The 26253-nt window shown below is 38.4% G+C and overlaps 2 protein-coding genes across 2 annotated transcripts in view; one reads left to right on the top strand and one right to left on the bottom strand.

Moving 5' to 3' along the window:
- Nucleotides 1-26253, bottom strand: part of LOC149771699 (dual oxidase-like) — a 143497-nt gene that overhangs the window by 47487 nt on the left and 69757 nt on the right. The gene's annotated exons all lie outside the window — the stretch shown is intronic.
- Nucleotides 22002-26024, top strand: LOC149771700 (uncharacterized). Its single transcript, XM_089948217.1, has one exon. The coding sequence runs from the start codon at nt 22002-22004 to the stop codon at nt 26022-26024; it is 4023 nt and encodes a 1340-aa protein (XP_089804343.1).

Raw genomic sequence — 26253 nt, 5'->3', positions numbered from 1 at the left:
AGTTACATACAAGGCTGTATACCAAGAGTTCTAGAAGAGCAGGGTAGTTTATCGAATATATTTAAATGTCTAGAAATGGATTGTACAATGAGATGTGAACGTTGAAGCTAAACTTTCACATTCGTAATGTTGAATGTCTTTGGAAGAGATATGATATATTACGGTCAGTTCAATTTATCCCAGGATAAGCTGATATTCTTTCAGTTCACTTTATTTTAATAAATTAATTTGAATTGACGTAATTATATATCAATAACCTGAATCAAAGGAGTATTTGTAAACAAGTAAAAAAGAAATGTCAAACAGTACGTGCGATTCTTATTTTGAATATGGCTTAGGTCACAAAGTCGCATTCTAGCTAAATCCAGCCTTTAAAAAAAAAAACACGAAATATTTGTCCAACAGACATTTTAGATCTACGTGGATTACCGCTCTTACCTCATCGTAGTTAGCTAAAGGAAGCCTTTCAACTTTAAAAGGTTTAAAACAAACGAAAATATCCTGTACACTTCAGATGGTTCTCTGATAGATAATAACTTTTCACATCAAAGTTAAATCTGCTGTTTAATTTAATAGTGGGATTATATCACTACAGTCCTACATTTTTTTGTATCAGTTTTGGTGCTGTGCGTAATGTTTATTTGCAGAAAGAACGAATGCTGTATAATGTTGATAATTTGTGAGCGCTTACTCTGTGTGTGTGTGTGTGTGCGCGCGCGCACACGCACGCGTACTGGCATCAGCAAGTGTGCATTCAGTAACGGGTAACTACACTTCACTTTATCTGAATACTTCAAAATACTGAGAAATTTGTGACTAATGAATCTTGATTCCTAATCCACCCCACAAGGACGAAGAAGATAACAGAGGACTGAGTATCTTCGAATGCTGCTAAGCTTGGTGTGGAGGGAAAGATGATGACAGGATGTTGTTGTTGTTGTTGTTGTTGTTGTTCTTGGGTTTAACGCCATTTTTCAGCACAAGATAGGCTATACATGGCGGCCAGTATAACTGGTGGAGGAAGAACACTGGAATACCCAGGAAAGAACCACCGACCCACGAGAAGCTACTGGCAGGCTTTCCCACGTACCCACGCTAGCCGAGCCTTGGACTCGAACCCACGCAGACAGAGGTGAGATGGCAGTGATCCATAACGGTGAGCGCTTTAGACCACTCGGCCACTCGGGGCCCCCATGGTGACAGGTCTAAGAAGGGAAATTAGTCAGACAATGTGGATGGAGTGGGTGAGCAAACAAGCATGACTGAGGAAAGCGTTGAATCATACTGCATTAATGCAGATTGCAATGTGTGTGTGTGTGTGAGTGTGTGTGTGTGTGTGTGTGTGTGTGTGTGTGTGTGATTTCGATTATTAACGTAGCTTTAACATTGTTTGGTCATATCGCTAAGATGTCTGCAGTCTGGCATTTCATAGTGATGTCCAGCACTGGGGCATCATGCCGCAGATATATAGCATGATGTCCCACCCGAACAGTGCCGGATTAGGCCATTTAGACAGGCGAAATATTGGGTCCCCCCTAGCCAATTATCTACTAATGAGTTTTTAATTTTACCAACCAACAGTTTTAATAACCAATTTTATAACACAAAACAAATATTAACAATTATTACTGTTATTAAACAAATTAACAGTTTATGTTATTAAGCAAAAATTATTAAATAATTATAGTCGTGGGGGCCCTAAAAGGAGTGGGGCTCATAGGCGGGTGTTTACTCTGTCTATTTGGTAATCCGGCACTGCCCAGTCACATTATTCTGAAACCAGGACGACCAGTCCTAACACTAAACTCTTAATGCTGATCGCAAATCGAGGCAGCTGCTAGTACCATTATTTAAGTTTTTGGTATGACTCGGCGGGGCTTTGAACTCGCGACCTCCCACATCGGAGGCGGAAGCTTTAACCACTTAGGCCACGGGAGCTGTCTTCAGTGTATGTTACAATGATTACACTGGACAACAAATTTTTACAAAAGTCACGTTACTGAAATAAAATTAGTCAATTCTTATCAATTTTTATGTGCTGAACACGAATATGACAGTCAAATTGCAAAATTGGCTCTAGTTTTTTTGTAATCTGCAAGAAATTAATGTTTACATAACGAAATGCATTCCAATAGTAAAAGGTCAACTGTAATAGCCTACCTATAAAAAATCAAGTCATTGACTACATCTTAGATTTCTTCGCCTGTCTCTTGTACAGCTGTTCGGGAGCATCTCTGAGGAGTGTCCAGCAGTAGTCAGCCAGCATTGTAGTGGACCATTTTCCCTGGTATCTTTGTTCCATTGTTGCGATATCTTGATGAAAACGTTCGCCGTGTTCATCACTAACAATACCACAGTTGCTAGGAAAGAAATCCAAATGGGAATGAAGGAAGTGAATCTTTAGAGACATATTGCAGCCAAGTTTCTTATACTTCATCAACATGTCTTCTACTAGTTCCTTATAGTTTTCTGCCCTAACATTTCCGAGGAAGTTTGTAGAAACTAGGCGAAAAGCATTCCATGCTTGTTTCGCGTCACCTTCCAGCAAGTTGTTGAACCGGTCATCTTTGAAAAGCTCTCGAATCTGAGGACCCACAAAAACTCCCTCTTTAATCTTTGCTTCGCTGAGTCGAGGGAATTTTTCATGCAGGTATCGGAATGCTGGCAAAGTCCGGTCAATGGCTTTCACGAAGTTCTTCATCAAACCTAGTTTGATGTGAAGGGGTGGTAGCAAGATTTTCTGAGCCTCAACCAGAGCTGGGTGTTGGATATTCTTCTCTCCAATGGCTACATTCTGCCTGTGAGTCCATTCCTTCCTCATGTAGTGCATTTCCCTTGCTCGGCTATCCCACTCGCATAAGAAACACATGTATTTTGTATATCCTTGCTGCAGTCCCATTAAAAGGGCAACTACCTTCAAATCACCACAGAGGTGCCAGCTGTACTTGTTATACTCAATGGAATTCAGTAGCTGCCTTAAGTTATCGTATGTCTCTTTCATGTGGACAGCATACGCTACTGGAATAGATGGAAGAATGTTTCCATTGTGCAAAAGCACAGCCTTGAGACTCAGTTTCGAAGAGTCCACAAATAGTCTCCATTCTTGTGGGTCATGAGTGATTTTTAAAGCATTCATGAGGCCCTCAATATCGGAACAGAATATCAGATTACTTTCCTTTCTGAAGAAAGGCTCCAATTGCTGGTGGCGCTTTCGATATGCAGTAATTGTGACATCTTCTTCTAGAAGATTCCATTGTTGGAGTCTTGATCCTAGCAATTCTGCCTTGTTCTTTGATAAGTCCAAATCACGAATCAGGTCATTTAGTTCTTCCTGTGTTATTCTGTGTGGGGTCGATGATGCACCACAGTGAAAATCTGGATCACTGCATGCTGATGGACCAGGAGAAGAACAGGTCGACTCACCTTTGTCTTCGTCAGATGAATCAAGAGAATATTCTGCTGGAGGTTCTGGAATAGGAAGTCCCTCACCATGTGGAACTGGTCTCAATGCAGACGGAATGTTTGGGTAGACTATTCTCGACTTCTTTCGCTTCGTTATTCCGCCGGAAAGAGGAGGAACCAAGCAGAAGTAACAGTCATTTAGGTGGTTGCTTGGCTCTCTCCACACCATTGGGACTGCAAACGGCACTGATGACCTTTTGCAATTCAACCACTGTGAAAGCTGTGTTGTACATGTAGCACAGCATATATGCGGAGCCCAAGGCTTGTCTTGGTCACCAACCTTGCATCCGAAGTAAAGATGATATGCCTTCTTCACTTGAGAATTGATACTTTTCTTCTGGTTGGCAAATGTCACTTCCCCACAAATATAGCAAAAATTGTCCGCGGTATTAACACACTTTCGAGGCATTACTGTTCTTTATTGTACGTAAATGGATAAAATAATAAGTTTTATGTAACAGTAGCTTGAACTGTCTCGCACAACGTCTAAAATATTTTAAATGCTGAACCTATCTGATTGGGCTTTATATAGTACACTGCTTACGTCAGCTTCAGCAGCCGCCTGGCATTAGTATAATAGGCCTACACATGTATAGTACACTGCTGACGTCAACTTACTTCAGCAGCCGCATGGCATTAGTATTGCATTGCATCAGAAAATGATGCAATCAACTGTGGATGATGTGAGCATGATGGTATTATGCAATGTTACATCATTATTCCGGATGTTGCTGCGGTCCTACTGGAGAAATTTACACAGTGAAACATAGAAAATGAGGTATATGAATATCTTCAAAACGAGAGCCAATACAAATTTTTCACGGTTATATTCGTGTTCGGCACACCAAAATACTACAGATTAGGGCCTTTTCAAGTCAGTAATGATTTCACTGTTGACCAGTGTTATGCCACTGTTGTCGCCTTCTTGATATCATTGTTTGTTGTTTTGATGATGATGATGATGATGATGATTAATATTATTAATATTATTATTATTATTATTATTAATATCTTTGTTGTTGCAGCTGCTGCTGTTGTTGTAGCTTGTTTTCATTTGAGACAGAGGTGCCGTGGTTAGTCAGTGCTGAACACGCCGGACACGCGACCGAATGGGTGCGGGTGTAGAATCCCCCTGGTCCGAGTCGTGGATATCGTTGAGTGATTCTGGACAAGGCGTTTTCTCCAGCTGCATTGATGTCTTCAACGTGGTGTTATGCCTTAAAACACCCAACCAAAACCAATCTTTTGAGCAATACATGTACACACCTCAAGCGATAACCTGAGTATAGTCCCTATTTACTTGTGTCAGTGCTATGTCCATCTGCTGTAAATATATTTACGTAGAACTTTATATATATATATATATATATATATATATATATATATATATATATATATATATATATATATATATATAACCGTGTTGCTGCGTCATCGATATATGGTGACTGCCTTAGGTGTAACTTTATACGATAGCGGAAAGAAGTCAGTTACTGACACCATACAAATCGGTCGTGCATTGTGTACATGGGCGTCCATTCGAATTATTCCTGGGGTTAAGGAGGAAAATTTATTTTAGCTAGGCATGGATACGACGGTTACAGTGCATTGGAAACAATAAATCGCCTTCACATCTTACAATAAAATGATCGTAACATTTGATGTTTGTTAAAATGGATAATGCTAATGATGCTTTACTTGAAGAGGAGTATGCAGATACATATGTATTCCAGTCTTAATTTTTGCCGAGCGTTATTTCGGTTTAATCATTTTCACGGTATGGAGGTTGTCGTTATTTCTCCACGAAAATATGTGATAACTTAAAATAAGGTGATTTGTATCATATGTAATAAACTTCCAAATACGCGACTTAGTTTACTATTTGAATCATAACTGCCTGCGATAGAGGTTATCGGGCATAAACATTTGGGTAGTCGAACCGCACCCTGATAGTTTCCTTTGTTTTTTAAGGCAATATATATATATATATATATATATATATATATATATATATATATATATATATATATATATATATATATATATATATATATAATGTTCCGTAGTTTTGGCTTTACCTTAGCAAGCACAATATCCAAATCTATACTCTCTTTACGTGTACTGTTGTTTATAATTGTTATTTGTTTGTGTTCGCCTTTACAGCATGATCCGTAGATCTTGAAAGTTCTTGGTCAGTTTTTCTAGCCTGCTGCGGCATCGTTTGTCATTTTTGTTTCAATTTATATTTTTTTCTGCACAAGCCAATCACTTAATCGATATCTTGTTTACATTTTGGTGTTTGTAATTATAATTTGTGTCTTCCGCCAAGAAATCGGTAGATCTCGAACTACGGATTCTAACTACGGATTCTATCTACGGATTTTCTAACCTGCTACACCATCTTTTATCATGTTTGTTTCAATTATATTTTTTGTTTAACAAAAACGATCTGAACGCCATCATGCATTTGGAAATACTGTTACATACCTTTAATAAACGAACGTGAAAGTATATCATTCCTTTAATACAATAAATGGACGAAATTATACGACTGGCAACGTCTAACGTAAATAGACAGACAAATAGACAGACAGACAGACAGACAGATAGATAGATAGATAGATAGATAGATAGATAGATAGATAGATAGATAGATAGATTGATTGATTGATTGATTGATTGAGAGAGAGAGAGAGAGAGAGAGAGACTTTCAACCTAGAACTGGTCTAATTTGTAGAATTATTTATTTGAAAGCAATCGGTTTCCCATTGAATTTTCTGAAAGCAATTGGTTTCTCGTTGGATTTTCTGACTTTGTAGCATTCAGAATAATGTCTTAGGAAAGCTGAAACGGGTACGTGGCAGGTAATGCAAAAATGTACGTTTGCGTGTGATATGAAAATATATACCTAACAACAGTGGACAATACTGCCAAGATTTAAAGTGTACATCCTCCCCAAAAGTAGAATTGTGTCATGTCAGTGTTTTTATTATACCCTGAACTTGGCTGACTCACAGTGAGAGAGAGAGGTAAGAGGGTCTGTACAGGTATGTGATGAAGGTATGAAGATTAAATCTCGATTATTACACCCTGGATCCTGTTTCAAATGTGACTAACAGCACGTAGTCAATACATTTTATTACCGTTTCAGGGACGGGTAAGTTGTTTTGGACCAATGGTATTCATAACCGATATCTGATACAGAAACTGACTTTGATTTCGGAATTAACTATGTGTGATGATTTCAAAATGTGTTTTAAGTATTTACTGGAAGAACTACGTATGTTCGCAGCCATCTTCTACCAAGTACACTATCTAACCATTAAAACAGATACATGTGTATTTTGGCAAGAATACATCTGAGTTGCGGTCTGAAGGACTTGCTCGCATAATTATTTACCAGTTACGTATTGAAGTAAGCAAATGGAAAGACGACGGTAAAATTTAATTTCAACAAATTAGAGTAATATAAATGTTTTGAGAAATACATAATTATGAAATATGCGATCAAGAAAACATTTTCTCTCTTTAGATGTAGATATATATGATTGTGCTTATTTACGTATCATTTTAACTGCACATCCACTTCCTCTTTAAAGGAAAGCGTGCATCAATTGCTGATTGCAAGCCTACACTCTTTACAATGATAACATTCTTCATCATACAAATCCCCGCTTCGGCTGTTGAGTCAAGAGTACAAGAACGTTTAACACCTCTGCAGTCCACACAAAAAATTACACTCCATGGTTTCAGCTTTCTCTCTCTCTCTCTCTCTCTCTCTCTCTCTCTCTCTCTCTCTCTCGGGGCCCCGAGTGGCCGAGTGGTCTAAAGCGCTCACCGTTCCGGATCACTGCCATCTCACCTCTGTCTGCGTGGGTTCGAGTCCAAGGCTCGGCTAGCGTGGGTACGTGGGAAAGCCTGCCAGTAGCTTCTCGTGGGTCGGTGGTTCTTCCCTGGGTTTTCCAGGGTTCTTCCTCCACCAGTTATACTGGCCGCCATGTATAGCCTATCTTGTGCTGAAAAATGGCGTTAAACCCTAAAACAACAACAACAACTCTCTCTCTCTCTCTCTCTCTCTCTCTCTCTCTCTCTCTCTCTCTCTCTCTCTCATAATCAGCGTAAGAGAAGTTTGCGACAGACGAACGGTTGTTATTTGTTCATCTCTTTCCATTTTGTAAAAGCTTAGGATCAATTAAACAGGTAGGTCGGGGTCTGCATGCCTATGACCAAAACAACGTTGGTTGATGATTCTTACCGGATTTGCCCGGGCTCATCCTCCACCACCAATGTTACTGGCGCTGAGAAAGGGCGTTTAACCCGAAACAGCTACAAAAACAACAGAAACATAAGGGTCCGATTTCAAAATCCAGGTTATTTGAGATCTTTCATGCTAGTGATGAGAAAACAAGTCCTCACCTAACATGGGAGTACAAACGTCGTGAACTAAACCAGCAAGTTATAATTGCTGATCTAATTCTTTCTTTACATGCCGTAGCATAAGTATACAGATGTAGCAGTGAAACAATAGATAGAAAAGACGGATTTTAAAGACTGGATGCTCAGCCGGATAAATAAAGCCATCATCCGCAAATGAAATAACACACGACAGTGCAATAAAGAAATACCAATCTAATGAAAAAGTCTTAAAATTGCATGATAAATTATTGGTGAGATGATTTAATTTCTATCCCCCCACCAAAAAAAAAAAATGTTTTATTTTTATAGTTTTTCAGTAAGCCGTGTGTCATCCAAAATGGGGACTGTGGCGCATTCGGAAATATTGTTGATGGGGACGGGGACCTAAATAAGCAGGCGAGAGGTCCGTATAAAGAAACCTCCAATGGGGGGAGGGGCCGCAGGAGGAAAAAGCCTCCGGAATCTTCTTGACTTTGAGCGTTTCCATGGCATAATTTGAACCATCTAACTCTGCAAAAAAATAAAATTATTCTAGAAAACGCTCATGTCTTTCTTTCGAGCTTAATTTTAGCGTTGCTCTCTGGCTCCATCCCCACCCACTCCGCCAACGGGAGATCATAAAAAATGATTTTAAAGGTACTTGTACTATTAGCCAATTGTATCAGGTACAACTGATGTGACACAGCCCTTTCATAAAATACAGGCAAAGCTTAGGTAACCGTACAGGTAAAATGTAACAACTAGGGTAACCCCAACTATATAGACTTAGGTTTATTAACACCTTGCAATCTCACGTGAATTATTCTGCAAACTGCCTAGTCTGGGCGTAATGCTCTCAGCCATTTATGCAGACAATTCAAACATGCACGGTCATCTGGCAAAACTATTAAGCATATTTGCATAATTGGAACTGTCAGGAGGGGATTGCGGGATTCGTTTTCACGAATTAAAGTGCAATATAGAGAAGAGAGCTATGAATTAGTGATAAAGATTGATAATAATACTGACATTAGGTAGATAGAGGAATGTGGTCACGCAGATGCACGTGCTGATGCACGTTCAGATGCAATGTTCCAGAAAGGGGATTGAATGATATATTAAAAAGACAGGTCAATGCAGCACACAACTCACAGACAGTACCTGATATTGAGTAAGAGCAGTGCAAGAAATACACGTTGTATTATATGTACATATATATATATATTAGATACATTAAAAATATACCATTAAGTTTGCGTAGACAACATAAATAAAACTGTTTCTTCATTCATTATTATGCATCTATTCATTCATTTATTATGTTATCAGTCCTATCATTCATGGCCAAATACACTATTTTTAGATGACTAATTGACTGACATTTATTAATTCACCTTTCCTTCCATCCTTTGATGCCGCCATATCAATATATTGCTGTAAATAAGTCAAATTTCGTAATGGGGCGAGATACGTACATAGTCTGTATTATACGTACATAGCCTGTATTACATGTACATAGCCTGTATTAATGTACGTATACAGCCTGTATTATATGTACACGGCCTGTATTATATGTGCATAACCTGTATTATATGTACGTACATAGCCTGTATTATATGTACATTGCCTGTATTATACGTACATAGCCTGTATTCTATGTACATAGCCTGTATTATACGTACATAGCCTGTATTATATGTACATAGCCTGTATTAAATGTACATAGCCTGTATTATATGTGTGTACATAGCCTGTATTACATGTACATAGCCTGTATTACATATACATAGCCAGTATTATATGTACATAGCCTGTATTACATGTACATAGCCTGTATTAAATGTACATAGCCTGTATTATATGTACATAATAGCCTGTATTATATGTACGTACATAGCCTGTATTACATGTACATAGCCTGTATTACATGTACATAGCCTGTATTGCATGTACATATCCAGTATTACATGTACATAGCCTGTATTATATGCACATAGCCTGTATTATATGTACATAGCCTGTATTATATGTAGGTACATAGCCTGTATTGCATGTACATAGCCTGTATTAATGTACGTACACAGCCTGTATTATATATGTAGGTACATAGCCTGTATTGCATGTACATAGCCTGTATTAATGTACGTACACAGCCTGTATTATACATACATAGCCTGTATTATACGTACATAGCCTGTATTATATGTACATAGCCTGTATTCTATGTACATAGCCTGTATTACATGTACACAGCCTGTATTATATGTACACAGCCTGTATTATATGTACATAGCCTGTATTATATGTACATAGCCTGTATTATATGTACACTGCCTTTATTACGTGTACATAGACCGTATTACATGTATATAGCCTGTATTACATGTACATAACCTGTATTATATGTACATGGCCTGTATTATATGTACGTACATAGCCTGTATTACATGTACATAGCCTGTATTACATGTGCATAACCTGTATTATATGTACATAGCCTGTATTATGTGTAGGTTCATAGCCTGTATTACATGTGCATAGCCTGTATTACATGTACATAGCATGTATTACATGTACATAGACTGTATTATATGTACATAGCCTGTATTACATGTACATAGCCTGTATTATATGTACATAGCCTGTATTCTATGTACATAGCCTGTATTACATATACACAGCCTGTATTATATGTACATAGCCTGTATTATATGTACATAGCCTGTATTATATGTACATAGCCTGCATTCGATGTACATAGCCTGTATTATATGTGCATAGTCTGTATTCTATGTACATAGTCTGTATTGCATGTACATAGCCTGTATTCTATATGCACAGCCTGTATTATATGTACACAGCCTTTATTACATGTACATAGACTGTATTACATGTATATAGCCTGTATTACATGTACATAGCCTGTATTACATGTACATAACCTGTATTATATGTACATAGCCTGTATTATATGTACGTACATAGCCTGTATTATATGTACATAGCCTGTATTATATGTACATAGCCTGTATTATATGTACATAACCTGTATTACATGTACACAGCCTGTATTATATGTACACAGCCTGTATTATATGTACATAGCCTGTAGTATATGTACATAGCCTGTATTATATGTACGTACATAGCCTGTATTACATGTACATAGCCTGTATTATATGTACATAGCCTGTATTCTATGTACATAGCCTGAATTCTCTGTACATAGCCTGTATCACATGTACACAGCCTGTATTATATGTAAACAGCCTGTATTATATGTACATAGCCTGTATTTGATGTACATAGCCTGTGTTATATGTACATAGCCTGTATTCTATGTACATAGCCTGTATTATATGTACACAGCCTGTATTATATGTGCACAGCCTGTATTATACGTACATAGCCTGTATTACATGTGCACAGCCTGTATTATATGTACACAGCCTGTATTATATGTACATAGCCTGTATTCGATGTACATAACCTGTATTATATGTACATAGCCTGTATTCTATGTACATAGCCTGTATTATATGTACATAGCCTGTATTCTATATACATAGCCTGTATTATATGTACATAGCCTGTATTCAATGCATGTTCAACACTTACAAATACTAATTGCAGACTACCTTTGTGACTTTAAATATGAAATGCCTCAAGCATTAATATAAGGGTTAATTAATTTGATAATTAAATATTAATTATGCCTAGTGCTTTACGGATACATATTACGGACATATAAGTTGTTTCTGGAAAACTCTCTATGTGTGCAAGTGCCTTCTAAGACGGAATATTCCAAGTAATGTCGAGGAAGATAAAATTTCTCAGTAAAATAAATGTACATTTGTGGAGAAATTACTACAACAACGACCAGGTACATTCATTGAAACCCTGATTAAAAGCCCATTGTTACCCTGAAGTCATGTGAAAAACCTTTTCTGTTTTATTCTGGGAAATAGGGTTTATGGTGGTGACTAATATAATCGCTCTAAGATATCCTTCTTGAGGAGAAGGAAGTGAAAAATAAGGTCACATGATCTAGAAACGGTAATTAACGGGTAGAAAGCACATACTGACTAGGGCGCTGTAATTACGAATATACACCCTCCGTACTTCGCAGGATTATATGTACGTGGCACGATTATAGGCATGTATGTTACGTGGCACGATGTATATCATACGTGGCACAATGCAAAAACGGACAACGAAAGAACAAAACTAGTTTTAAACTAGTCCAAACACTCATAACTCTCGGTGAGTTATTATCAACGGCAATAACACAATTTAGAGGAAACAATACAAAAGAAGTAAGAGTGGAAATATTTTTTTACATGATTTTAGGTTAATGAAGGTATTTCTTGATGACTATATTATGTCCTTTACTGGCATGATTTTAGGTTAATGAAGGTATTTCTAGATGACTATATTATGTCCTTTACTGGCATGATTTTAGGTTAATGAAGGTATTACTTGATGACTATATTATGTCCTTTACTGGCATGATTTTAGGTTAATGAAGGTATTACTTCATCACTATATTATGTCCTTTACTGGCATGATTTTAGGTTAATGAAGGTATTACTTGATGACTATATTATGTCCTTCACTGGCATGATTTTAGGTTAATGAATGTATTACTTGATGACTATATTATGTCCTTCACTGGCATGATTTTAGGTTAATGAAGGTATTACTTCATGACTACATTATGTCCTTTACTGGCATGATTTTAGGTTAATGAAGGTATTACTTGATGACTATATTATGTCCTTTACTGGCATGATTTTAGGTTAATGAAGGTATTACTTGATGACTATATTATGTCCTTTACTGGCATGATTTTAGGTTAATGAAGGTATTACTTGATGACTATATTATGTCCTTCACTGGCATGATTTTAGGTTAATGAAGGTATTACTTGATGACTATATTATGTCCTTTACTGGCATGATTTTAGGTTAATGAAGGTATTACTTGATGACTATATTATGTCCTTTACTGGCATGATTTTAGGTTAATGAAGGTATTACTTGATGACTATATTATGTCCTTCACTGGCATGATTTTAGGTTAATGAAGGTATTACTTGATGACTATAGTATGTCCTTCCTGCATGATTTTAGGTTAATGAAGGTATTACTTGATGACTATATTATGTCCTTCACTGGCATGATTTTAGGTTAATGAAGGTATTACTTGATGACTATATTATGTCCTTCACTGGCATGATTTTAGGTTAATGAAGGTATTACTTGATGACTATATTATGTCCTTCACTGGCATGATTTTAGGTTAATGAAGGTATTACTTGATGACTATATTATGTCCTTCACTGGCATGATTTTAGGTTAATGAAGGTATTACTTGATGACTATATTATGTCCTTCACTGGCATGATTTTAGGTTAATGAAGGTATTACTTGATGACTATATTATGTCCTTTACTGGCATGATTTTAGGTTAATGAAGGTATTACTTGATGACTATATTATGTCCTTTACTGGCATGATTTTAGGTTAATGAAGGTATTACTTGATGACTATATTATGTCCTTCACTGGCATGATTTTAGGTTAATGAAGGTATTACTTGATGACTATATTATGTCCTTCACTGGCATGATTTTAGGTTAATGAAGGTATTTCTTGATGACTATATTATGTCCTTTACTGGCATGATTTTAGGTTAATGAAGGTACTTCTAGATGACTATATTATGTCCTTTACTGGCATGATTTTAGGTTAATGAAGGTATTTCTTGATGACTATATTATGTCCTTTACTGGCATGATTTTAGGTTAATGAAGGTATTACTTGATGACTATATTATGTCCTTCACTGGCATGATTTTAGGTTAATGAAGGTATTACTTGATGACTATATTATGTCCTTCACTGGCATGATTTTAGGATAATGAAGGTATTACTTCATCACTATATTATGTCCTTCACTGGCATGATTTTAGGTTAATGAAGGTATTACTTGATGACTATATTATGTCCTTCACTGGCATGATTTTAGGTTAATGAAGGTATTACTTGATGACTATATTATGTCCTTCACTGGCATGATTTTAGGTTAATGAAGGTATTACTTGATGACTATATTATGTCCTTCACTGGCATGATTTTAGGTTAATGAAGGTATTACTTCATCGCTATATTATGTCCTTTACTGGCATGATTTTAGCTTAATGAAGGTATTACTTCATCACTATATTATGTCCTTTACTGGCATGATTTTAGGTTAATGAAGGTATTACTTGATGACTATATTATGTCCTTCACTGGCATGATTTTAGGTTAATGAAGGTATTACTTGATGACTATATTATGTCCTTTACTGGCATGATTTTAGGTTAATGAAGGTATTACTTGATGACTATATTATGTCCTTTACTGGCATGATTTTAGGTTAATGAAGGTATTACTTGATGACTATATTATGTCCTTCACTGGCATGATTTTAGGTTAATGAAGGTATTACTTGATGACTATATTATGTCCTTCACTGGCATGATTTTAGGTTAATGAAGGTATTACTTGATGACTATATTATGTCCTTCACTGGCATGATTTTAGGTTAATGAAGGTATTACTTGATGACTATATTATGTCCTTCCTGGCATGATTTTAGGTTAATGAAGGTATTACTTGATGACTATATTATGTCCTTCACTGGCATGATTTTAGGTTAATGAAGGTATTACTTCATCACTATATTATGTCCTTCACAGGCATGATTTTAGGTTAATGAAGGTATTACTTCATCACTATATTATGTCCTTCACTGGCATGATTTTAGGTTAATGAAGGTATTACTTGATGACTATATTATGTCCTTCACTGGCATGATTTTAGGTTAATGAAGGTATTACTTGATGACTATATTATGTCCTTCACTGGCATGATTTTAGGTTAATGAAGGTATTACTTGATGACTATATTATGTCCTTTACTGGCATGAACTGCGATGATAAAGTGTAAACTATATGGAACTGACTTTCAAACGTAGGAACAGGAGTGCACTTTATTTTCTTAATACAAAATGGTGTAACTGCATTTTCTATTCCGGGTAATTCATTCCTCGTGGTATAATAACAACAGAAGCAATAATAATGCGACAAAGAACAACTAACAAGACAGTATTTCTAATGTTAATCAAAATCATTTTGTGCTGGTCCCAACAATTGCTGTCTTCACGTTTCAGGTTTCGAACAGTTTTATTGTTGTGTTTTGTAATTTTGGGCGTTTTTTGTTTCATACTTTTTGGGAGGGGTGGGATTGATCTTGTTTTTATTTTAATTTAAAAAGCAATGATAACAGAAAACTTAAATATTAACTGTAATATGAGCACGGATAAGGAATTATTTTTGACACTAATATAAAAGGAATGCTCATTATTTCAAATGTGAAATTTAAAATGAAGCTTAATTATATTTGTATCCAAAGGAGACATTAATAATTGTAATAATAATAAATGTACGTGCATATATTCAGAACGCACATTCAGCTAGATTAGACCTCGTTCAGAATACACATTCATTCACCATAATGTATATGTAAACGCAATTCCAGTGTGTGTGTGTGTGTGTGAGAGAGAGAGAGAGAGAGAGAGAGAGAGAAGGGGGAGGGGAGAAGATATCTCGACTTTTTCCCCTAATGTTCCTGAAAAAAGCCAGGTGTATATTATCATCCTCTTTATGAGGGTTAAATCCGGGTACGCAGCATACGTATGCCGAACTTGATAATCGTCAGGTGTTTACAGTCCGTATCGATTCTTTCGAAAGGGCTGCACGGTTATAAACGAGATAACATTGAAAAGTGGCAAGCTATTGTATTAATGACAAACAATCTACGATCATAGATTTTCTATGCAAGAAAACACATTTATTACATTTCCCTATTTTATTTATTTTATGCAGTTAGTTACACGCTAACGTTATACTTTGCTGAGATAGTTAAAGTGCCTTGCCGTCGGACATATGACAGGAATATATCAATGTTGATACGATGTCAGGACTGGATTCTGATTTTTATGGTGAGTCAGACCACACACTGACCAATGAGCCACTATTCCTCCATTTCCATTTCGGCAGATATAGACGGTATGCTTATGCTTCTAAAGGTTTAAAAACTACTTCATATTTTTTGTTGGCCTTTTCATAGTTTTATCACCTGTAACACTTTGATTCTTAAGCTTCTATGGGGAACATTTTTGCTACTACCATAAATCACTAAACATAGGGTTCACCACATTTCCACGTATACGATAGTTTAGTATATTTATGATATATCAGTTTTGTAGCTATATCATCGGTAATATTTGTAGTGTTAGCCTTACTCTAAATAGCTTTAAATGTCACTCAGTTGTTCGTGGCAGTCAAACAAGTAAGCAGACATTATACCCTGAATTACAACTGATATACGTCAACAACTTATGTTATGCCTTCAGTAGGGTTTATGTTCCATGAGAAAAAGAAAATTCTCAGGGAAGTCTTGTCACCTCTTCACAAATATATTGATGTCTTGTAATTAATGTCAACGACCGCTCCGGTGGCCTAGTAGTTAGAGCGTCCACCTCGAATGCTGGAGTTCGCGGGTTCGATTACCGGCCGAGTCATACCAAAGACTTATAAAACAAATGGTACTAACAGTTGCCTCTCTTGGCGCTCAGCATTCTTCAGTAACATATACTATTACACGGTGGCGGAGGCAAATCCACACGACTGAAATTATAGGAGTTGACTATGTCATGGGTACTGACTATGTCATGGGTACTCAACGTAAGCATGATGTTGAGAAAGAAAAAGGAACAACAATATGAAGGAAAAAATCATTCAGAGTGAAACAAAACATACCTTAGATTACCCCCATGACCTGTTCTGACATAGAACCCTCTCTATCATACTATAAGAGAGAAGGTCCGTAACTTCCAAATACTTCCCATGATCCTTTATATTCTTCTGATATTTCCGTCTTTAAAGGCACGCGACCATTCTCTATGACTTGTTTTACTCCTGAGATATTTTTCTATTCATCAAGCCATCATTGACTTTTCTGCGTTGTACCAAACTGAAGTTACGGGCTACGAAACATGCAATTTACGCGAACTTTTACAGCAGAGACAAGTCCGAGCTCATGTCACAAATAGTATAACCTTTTGAGCCAATCATATGTCGGCATTCGTGTGAGCTGCATAGTTTAGCTATTTTGAAAATAGACTAGCTTGATGTATGTGCAGTGATGAAGAAAATGTCTAATTCTTTCATGGAACAGGATTCCTAAAGTTGAATCGAGTTAAATAGTAAGAAAAACTTACTTTTGAATCTACCACTGTTCTGTAATGAAAGAAGAGATGTATCATAGAGTCGCAAACATGGTACATGTAGCTCTTTTCACCGATTGTCACATGAGCTCGGACTTGTCTCTTCAGTAAAAAAAAATTGCGAAAATCGCGAAGATTATAACATTCTTGATTGGTCTGTACTCTGCTAAGACTTCAGTCTGTCTGTGAGACTTGGAGCAGAGGGGTTGGGGCGGAGGAGATGAGACCCGCTTACCGGAATAACGTTACTTCTATTGCCGCAGAGAGAAAACGACTATCACGAATAGCATGGATGCTTTAAGAAAAGTACTAAGAAAAGACAAGAGTTAAATATTTGCAAGAACGTAGTTGTTACTGGTTTTCCTAGTTATGAATCAGTCCAAATCAAAGATAGTGTCTCTTCTTTCACGCTTATAACTGAATACAAATGTGTAGTTTATTTTGTAAAAGACCTTTCAGCACAGACAACACTTCTCCATCAATGCTCCTCGCGCTTCTAGTTTTTACCTCTTTCATATTATGCTTCACATGAAGTCCCGTTTTTAGCTTGCGTTAAAGTTATTAATTCAGTATCTCCCCATAATCAATGAAATTCAGATCAAAACCTTCAGATGGTATCAATATGACGAAGAACTCCTTTTATCAGAAGACGCTATAGGCAGTGTGACCAAATTACGATATGTGTTGTTTTCCAATGCGATGCTGATGCCGGTAGTATATTGACTAAATGCGGATAGATTAATAGCTTTATCGGCAAATTTAGCACATTACGGTCTGGGTGCGATTTACATTTCTAAAGGGCACAAGGAGGAAGCCAACACCATTTGGTATAGGCGGGTATCAAACCCGCGACCTATGAATTATAAGTCGGACGCTCAACGGCATGATTTACCAAGGCTCCCGCCCAATGAGGATGGATAATAGATACAACCATGCTTTTCCTTTGATGTATGAGAAAATAAATGTACAGTGTTTCAGATTTACTGTTATAATGGACGATCCTCGAAGGGAATAATTTTACAGTTTTTCAAATATACTGTTATATTGGATCAGAGTCTAATATAACGGTACATCTGAAAAAAGTACAATTATTTCTTTATGCAGCTGGAGAAGCTTGTATATATCTTAATATACCAACAGAATATTTAATTAAAAATGTTAAAAATGCACTTCTTAGGCCGAATCATTCATTTTATAAATATAAAAATAGCTCTACCAGATGCCTCGCTTGACGCTCAGCATTAAGAGTTTAGTGTTAGGACTGGTCGGCCTGGTGTCACGATAATGTAACTGCGTGGGATATAATGCTACATGTCTGCGGTATGACACACACACACATAATGTACGTCCATTGAGTGCTTAAATATCACACGAACAGGTTATGTTGCCCAGGCCAACTGCCTCTTAACAACAAGAAAAAAACCTCATACAAAGGTCAGTCAAAATAAATTGATTCATTTCAAGCAAGAGGCAGAAAGCCCGGCACTACTATGTGTGGAAAACACCAGAACAAATAGTCCCAATACACGTTGGTCTAATGTGAGGAAATAAAGGCGAAGATCTACCATTTTGTCTACCTCTAAACCGTGGGAAAACTTGACAAAGATATTTTGCAGCTATCGAGTGAGTACGTAGATAATACGAGTTTCTTTATGTGCAATGGCGATGAGGTGGAGTTGCTGAGCCATACTGATGAGGTAGTAGACTATTTAACTTTATTTCAAATAGGAAACGTTCTCGAGGATATGGGAAATGTGAAGGACTTTACACAGTACAATTATAACAGTACAGCCATGACCAAACATTACAATTATAAGAGAACAATCATGACAGCGCACTACAATTATAACAGTACAGTAATGGCAAAACAGTATAGTTATAACAGTACAGTCATGACAGCAAAGTACAATTATAACAGTGCAATCATGATAAAACAGTAGAATTATAACAATGCCCATCATGACGGCACAGGATAAAAATAAAAGTTCAGTCATGACAAAATAGTACAATCATAACAGTACAACCATCAAGTAATTAATGTACCATGACTCCATAGGAAGATATAGACAGCTTTGGAGTAAAATACAGCAAAGTGTTTATTAACAAAGTGACAGTCACTGTTGCTGTGTCAATAACACGAAAATGAAATGAAAACAATCTGGAGAAATTTCAATAACCGGTAGAAATCGCAATAATAGGTAGAAATCTCAAAAACTGGTAAAAATCAAAACAATCGGTAAAATTCATAACGACCTGTAGAACCGCCGCTTGAAAGGAAATATAAAAATAATTTGTTCAAACAAACGCTGATTTTGTGGCAAACTGAATGTGAAGTGGCAAATTTTATGTCGATCTAACAAGAATACGTTAGCTGAGACCAGACAACCATTCATTAGATTTATGGAGACAAGCGCGTATCATATCGCCATACTACCGTGTACGGTAATGTCTTTTAGAGGGAGAATTTCGTTCTTAATTAAACATTTGTTTATACAGAAGCCAGGCGGACAATTTAGGACAAGGAAAACTTCATTTTCATGGTAAAGTTGTCACAAATTGAGAGATCGCAGAAACTCTGTTACTCAAACTACCAGGGTCAAGTTGACCGTGACTTTGGCGCCTCTGGAAAAAGGCGGCAGAGATATTTGATTCTGATTGGTACGTTAAATGAGAGGGCGTGTTCCAACACAAAATTTCATAGGTTTTAATATCTCCCGCATCGAATTTTAATCAGTCTAAGCTTTCCCTACAAGAGGGGACCCAAAGGTTACGACTCCGGGAATTTGCAAGAAATTTCCGTAAAACTGTTGTCCAAAAAGGGGACGATTGTCGAAAGGAACCGATGAACTAATTTACCGATTAGAGGGAGGAACGTTGAAAGCAAAGGTAGTGTGACAATTCCATGTAATTTGTTGATGCCATATATAATGCTTTGCTGAAGTTATTTATTTGTATCTGCATGAATCTTTTTTTTCTACATTCGTGTAATAATTTGCTTTATGAAGTATAACTGTGTTGAGTTTATGCATAGGAAGTTGTACATTAATCTTCTTTAGATAAGTTTGACGAATTGTTTGAATTTTGGCGTCTTGTTTGCATAAGGATTATGTTCTAAGAATTTAATGCATTATATTAGTTAATATGATTACAAGAATCCGTGTGAATTCGCCGAATTTAGAAGATTTCACGTATGATTAAGAATAAGTGTGTATTGACGGAAATGATCTAGTAGTTGACTGAAGTGATGTATCCTATTTATTCGCTGTGTAAAAATTGAGGCTGGCTCAGAACCCCAGGCATCGCGTATGTGTTAATGTGTAAGGTCAAGGCGTAACGAATTAGCCATTTGACTAACTAGGGTCATTATAGGACATGTGGAGTCGATTGATAGCCTTAGCGTCTGTTTAGCACTGATAGTGAAATCTGATAACGAGGGAGAATAATGAAGAATTAACCGTTTCATAAATAACGGGAAATTTAGGTTGTCTCTATTTATATTTATCTAAAAGGGAGAAAATAACTCCAGAGACGTATGGAACGAATGAGGTGGTATTATTCTGAGACCTATACGGTGAAGCATAGAGAAGAGTGCAGTGAGACGTATAATCCTGTGACGCAATTCTGCGACGTATTAATTTCTGAAGACTTATTCTGAGAGTGTCCTGAGACGGATGGTAGAAAGTATCATTCCGAGATCCAAGGGTCTGAACAGCGACAGAGGAAGCAAAAACAGACTGAGGACGAGCAGGTTATGAAATCGTACAAGACGTTGACTTCGATTGTTCACTCGATCCTATGATGAACTAAATCTATCAGTAAACAGACCGGCTATTTTATTTAGATCTATTTGCGTTTTCTTTTTATTTCGGTGAAAGTTAAATTTCTAAAAGCAGAGTACATTCCTGATGTAATGAATTTTCACAGTGTTTGTATGTAATTGATTAAATTGTTTGTTTACATGTACGGGGGCTCGTGTTGGTTTGTTATATATACCTGCTCAGATCTCTATCTATTCCACCTATAAGTTTCACCACTTATATTTATATTTACTCGAACCGAGCAATAACATCGAGGGCGGTCAACCCCTAGATAACGAAAACCATATACGGAGGGACATTCACTCCCCCCGTGTAACAACTTGGGAGCTTTCGTCCGGGATATCAGAACATTTTCATTCGAGTAAAAGAGTCTGAGCAAATATAGAACAAAATCAGTATCTGTATAGTAATAATTCTATTATTACTATAAGGAATAAGGATCAGAGTGAATCGAGTCATTGTCTGCTATTTTGTTTATACATACATATATATATATATATATATATATATATATATATATATATATATATATATATATATATATATATATATATATATATATATATATATATATATATATATATATATATATATATATATATATTGTGCATGCTAATTTCTTGCCATTTCTTTTCATATTGTGATGAGAATATTGTAAGAATTGAGACACATACCTTTGCTATCAAGTCGTATTCTAAATTTGTGGGGTAAAGTGGAAAATTTCCTTTGTATTCTCTTGTGAGAAGAGATATTTAGGCAAATCCCGCAGTAATAAATTACGCCTTGTTAGTGGTTAAGCGCTGCACTAATTTGGGGAGGCATTCCAGCTGGGTACTGCCCGTTTATTTATTGATTGATTGGTACAGGGACCGTCTGGTTTAACTGAGTTAGGCATACGATAAATACGTGAGGGGCTATTTTCAGATAGGGCAGTAAAACTTAAGTTATAGGTAAAAGACTTAATTATTGTGTCACCGTACGAGTAGACCAGGATGGCGACAGACAGACAATTAGTTAGGGAATTTAAGTCAATAGGAAACGAGGAATTAGGTTACGACGGAACCCAGTTTGCTGAATTTGTCGAACGAAGTGTTAGGGAACACAAGGAGCAATTAGCCCCGGAACGAGAGAAAGACAGACAAGCAGCTGAGCGTGAACGTGAGAAAGACAGACAAGCAGCTGAGCGTGAGCGAGAGCTTGAATTAGCCAGATTGCAGGGTGAGGAAAGGGAACGAGAGAAAGACAGACAAGCAGCTGAACGAGGACTCGAACTAGCCAGATTGCAGGCCGAGGAGAAATCTAGAGAACGCGAACATATGTTAGCCATGGAGAGACTGAGGATCGAAGCCGAGTTCAGGAGGGGTGAAGATCGGAACGAACGTCCAGGGCCCACAAGTAGACGATCTGAAGACAGACGACCAATACAGATCACCATGCCCATGTTCAATGACAAGGACGAAATTGTTGACAACTTTTTGACACAGTTCGAAAAGTTGGCACTGGTTCATCAGCTACCCAGAGACCAGTGGGCTATCAATGTTTCAGCATTCTTACAGGGAGCCGCGAAAGACGTCTACCACAATATGACACCGGAGGAGATAGACGACTACGACGCTCTGAAGAAAGCGTTACTACGGCACTATAAGCTGTCGGCAGAAACGTTCCGGAAACTCTTTAGAGAATCGTCGAAAAAAGCTACTGAAAAGCACGCGCAATTCCATAGCCGAGTACGCGTAATTTTTGATAAATGGATGAAAATGTCTGGCACCGCGCTAACGTATGAAGGCATACCCGAAGAAATTTTGAAAGAGCACGTCTTAAGTACGTACAGGAAGGATTTAATAGTATTTTTAGCGGAACGTGAGTTCTCGACCTTGGATGACATAAGCGTGATGGCCGAGCGCTATGAGAGCGCGCACTCGCGTCCAACCACCTGGGGTGGCAGGGACCGACCTGGAATCGGCGAGCATAGAAAGGCCACTGAGGTGGCACCCCAAGGACGGAATGGACAGAATGGTGGGAGGCCAGGGGCCGGAAATCTCAGCCGAGAACATTTCCGTGGGTTGGGGAAGACTCAAGGGGTGGAGAAAGATGCCACGGGGAGGAAAGGTGAGCCGGTGTGTTACGGCTGCAACAGACCAGGCCATGTCGTTAAGGATTGTAGGAAGTATCGTCCGACAACGATTAATTCTGTAACTCCGAATACTGTTAAGAGACAAGAAACAGTGGAGTTGACTAATACAGCGGTAGCTACGGTTAACGGTGAGAGGGCAACCGTACTGTATGATACTGGCTGCAGTTATCCTGCCTTGGTGGATAGTAAGTATGTCAAGCCTGGGGATTATACAGGCGAGACGGTTGAAGTCCAGTTTGCTAACCGGACGAAGGATTCGCTTCCGGTCGTTAGCATTGATCTTGATTCGCCGTATGTAAAGGGACGAATTCAAGCAGCGTGTTTGTCGGGACTGTCTCATGATGTAATATTAGGGTGTAGGTATGTGTTGCCGCAACCTAACCCTATGACGTGTACACCTGTATACGTCGGGTCTGTTGAGACGAAGGCTATGAAGCGAAGGTCAGGGTCAAAGCCGCTACGACCCACGCCTTCGCCCATAGACAATTTGCTACCTGGCGAGTTGAGGAAACTTCAAGAGGAAGATTTGTCTCTCAACAAGGTACGCAGGTACGCAAAAGATGGGTCTATACGGAGAATGCCAGACGGCGAGGTAAAGTTCGCGACGAAACGCGGTATTTTGTATCGGTACACCAAGAAAGGGACCGATACGTTCAAGCAAGTTGTTGTGCCCAGAGCGAAGCGAGTAGAAGTGCTTAGGCTGGCACATGAGGGTCTACTTGGAAGCCACATGGGCGTGGCGAAGACCAGAGATAGGTTGGTGAGGGAGTTCTACTGGCCAGGTGTGTATGGGGATGTTCGGAGATATTGTTTGTCGTGCGACAAGTGTCAGCGGGTGGCACCCAAGACCTCCCATCGCCCGGTGCCACTAGGAACCACCCCACTGATTGACGAACCTTTCTCGAGGGTGGCGATGGACCTGGTAGGTCCGATAAAGCCGGCGACAGAAAGCGGTAATCGTTACATATTAACGATAGTAGATTACGCCACTCGGTACCCAGAGGCAGTGGCCTTGAAGAACATTGACTCAGTCACGGTGGCTGAGGCCTTGTTAGGAGTTTGGTCTAGAGTTGGTGTCCCTGAGGAGATACTGACTGACCAGGGGACGCAGTTCGTGAGCCAGGTGATGGAAGAAGTAAATAGATTACTATCTATTAGACACCTGACAACTACCCCGTATCACCCGCAGTACAATGGTTTGGTGGAGCGTTTCAATGGGACATTGAAACAGGCTCTGAAGAAGCTATGTGAAGGTCGACCTAGGGATTGGGATCGATACCTTCCCGCGATACTGTTTGTGTATCGAGAAGTGCCACAGGCAAGTTTGGGTTTTTCACCTTTTGAATTAGTATATGGAAGGACAGTCAGGGGACCCATGGCTGTGTTAAAACAATTATGGACGGATGAGAAAGCATCGGAGGAAGTGCGAACAACATACCAATATATTGTTGATCTCCGCAACAAGCTGGAAGAGGTTTCGAAATTGGTTCAGGAAAATCTCTGTGACGCAAGGGGACGTCAAGCCAAATATTACAACAAAAAGACGAAGGAACGTCACTTCGAGGTGGGTGACAAGGTGTTGTTGTTGCTACCGTTAGAACACAACAAACTTCAAGTCTCATGGAGGGGACCATTCGTGGTAACGGAGAAAAAGGGTGGACAGAACTACCCTATCCGGGTAGGAGACAAGGAGAACTTGTACCACGTAAATATCCTGAAACATTACCGTGAAAGAGAAACACCCACAGAGTTCGTGGTAGCTACGGTTGTAACGGAAGAAGTCGACGACAACGGAGGAGAGGCGGAAGTACTCCCTAGTTGTCCTTTGACGATGGAAGAAACCTACGTCGACGTTGTGCTTGACGGGACGTTAACGTCAGAGCAACGTAAGGAAGTGGAGTCGTTACTCCAAGATTTTTCAAGCGTCTTGACAGAACGACCTGGCAAGACGGAGTTGGAGGAGTTCACCCTGAAATTACTGGATGAGAAACCAGTGAAGTTAAAGCCATATCCGCTACCCTATGCAAAATTAGAAACTGTCCGAAATGAAATTCAAACTATGTTAGACTTGGGAGTTATAGAACGCACAGAGTCGGCGTATAGCACTCCTGTTGTGTTGGTGCAGAAGAAAGACGGTACATACAGATTTTGCGTCGATTACAGGAAGTTGAACAGGATCACGGAATTTCAAGTGGAACTTTTGCCTGACCCTGAGTCCATATTTGCCGGGGTGACCAATGCGAAGTATTTTTCGAAAATCGATCTGTCCAAGGAATACTGGCAAATACCAGTTCGAAGTGAAGACAGAGCAAAACTCGCCTTCGCAACTCCTGATGGGACCTACCAGTGGGTAGTCATGCCATTTGGGGTCCAGAATGCACCGAGTGTCTTCACACGTATGATGCGAAAACTACTTGAACCATTAAGGGGGACTGGAGTTTCAAACTTCATGGACGATTTACTCTTAGCGACAGCTACTTGGGACGATCATATCATTCTATTGAAAAATGTTTTGGAGCGACTTCGACAAACGGGACTGACCGCACTTCCATCTAAGTGCCATATAGGGTTTAGAAAACTAACCTACTTTGGTCATACCCTCAGAGAAGACGCGTTAACCCCAGATAGCTCAAAGGTCGACCAACTTAGGGACGCGGTACGACCGACCACTAAGACGGAAGTTCGATCTTTCTTGGGACTGGCAGGATATTATCGTCGATATGTTGTTAACTTCAGCGCTATTGCAAGCACTTTAACTGACTTAACTCGAAAAAAAGCTCCGACTAAAGTTGTATGGACAGACGCATGTGAACGAGCATTTCAGACGTTAAAGGACAGTCTGACGTCAGACGCAGTAGTGAAATTGCCTGATGTGACCTGAGATTTTGTCTTACGTACTGACGCGTGTGATAGAGGTTTAGGGGCAGTGTTATTACAAGAGCATGACGGAAGCCTATTCCCAGTTACTTACAGTAGCAGGAAATTGTCGATTGCAGAACGCAATTATTCGGTATCTGAGAAAGAATGCTTGGCAATTATCTTTGGGATAACTAAATTTCAACGTTACTTGTATGGACGAAAATTTATTTTGGAAACTGACCACCAACCAC

This window comes from Sinohyriopsis cumingii, unplaced genomic scaffold (assembly GCF_028554795.1).
Source record: "Sinohyriopsis cumingii isolate HCF-2022 unplaced genomic scaffold, ASM2855479v2 utg001711l, whole genome shotgun sequence".
In the NCBI taxonomy this organism is placed as follows: domain Eukaryota; kingdom Metazoa; phylum Mollusca; class Bivalvia; order Unionida; family Unionidae; genus Sinohyriopsis; species Sinohyriopsis cumingii.
This window is presented reverse-complemented; position numbering and strand designations above follow the sequence as displayed.

Bases quoted from the DNA above. Each gene is read 5' to 3' on its own strand.
- LOC149771700 (XM_089948217.1), top strand. From the start codon at position 22,002: ATGGCGACAGACAGACAATTAGTTAGGGAATTTAAGTCAATAGGAAAC.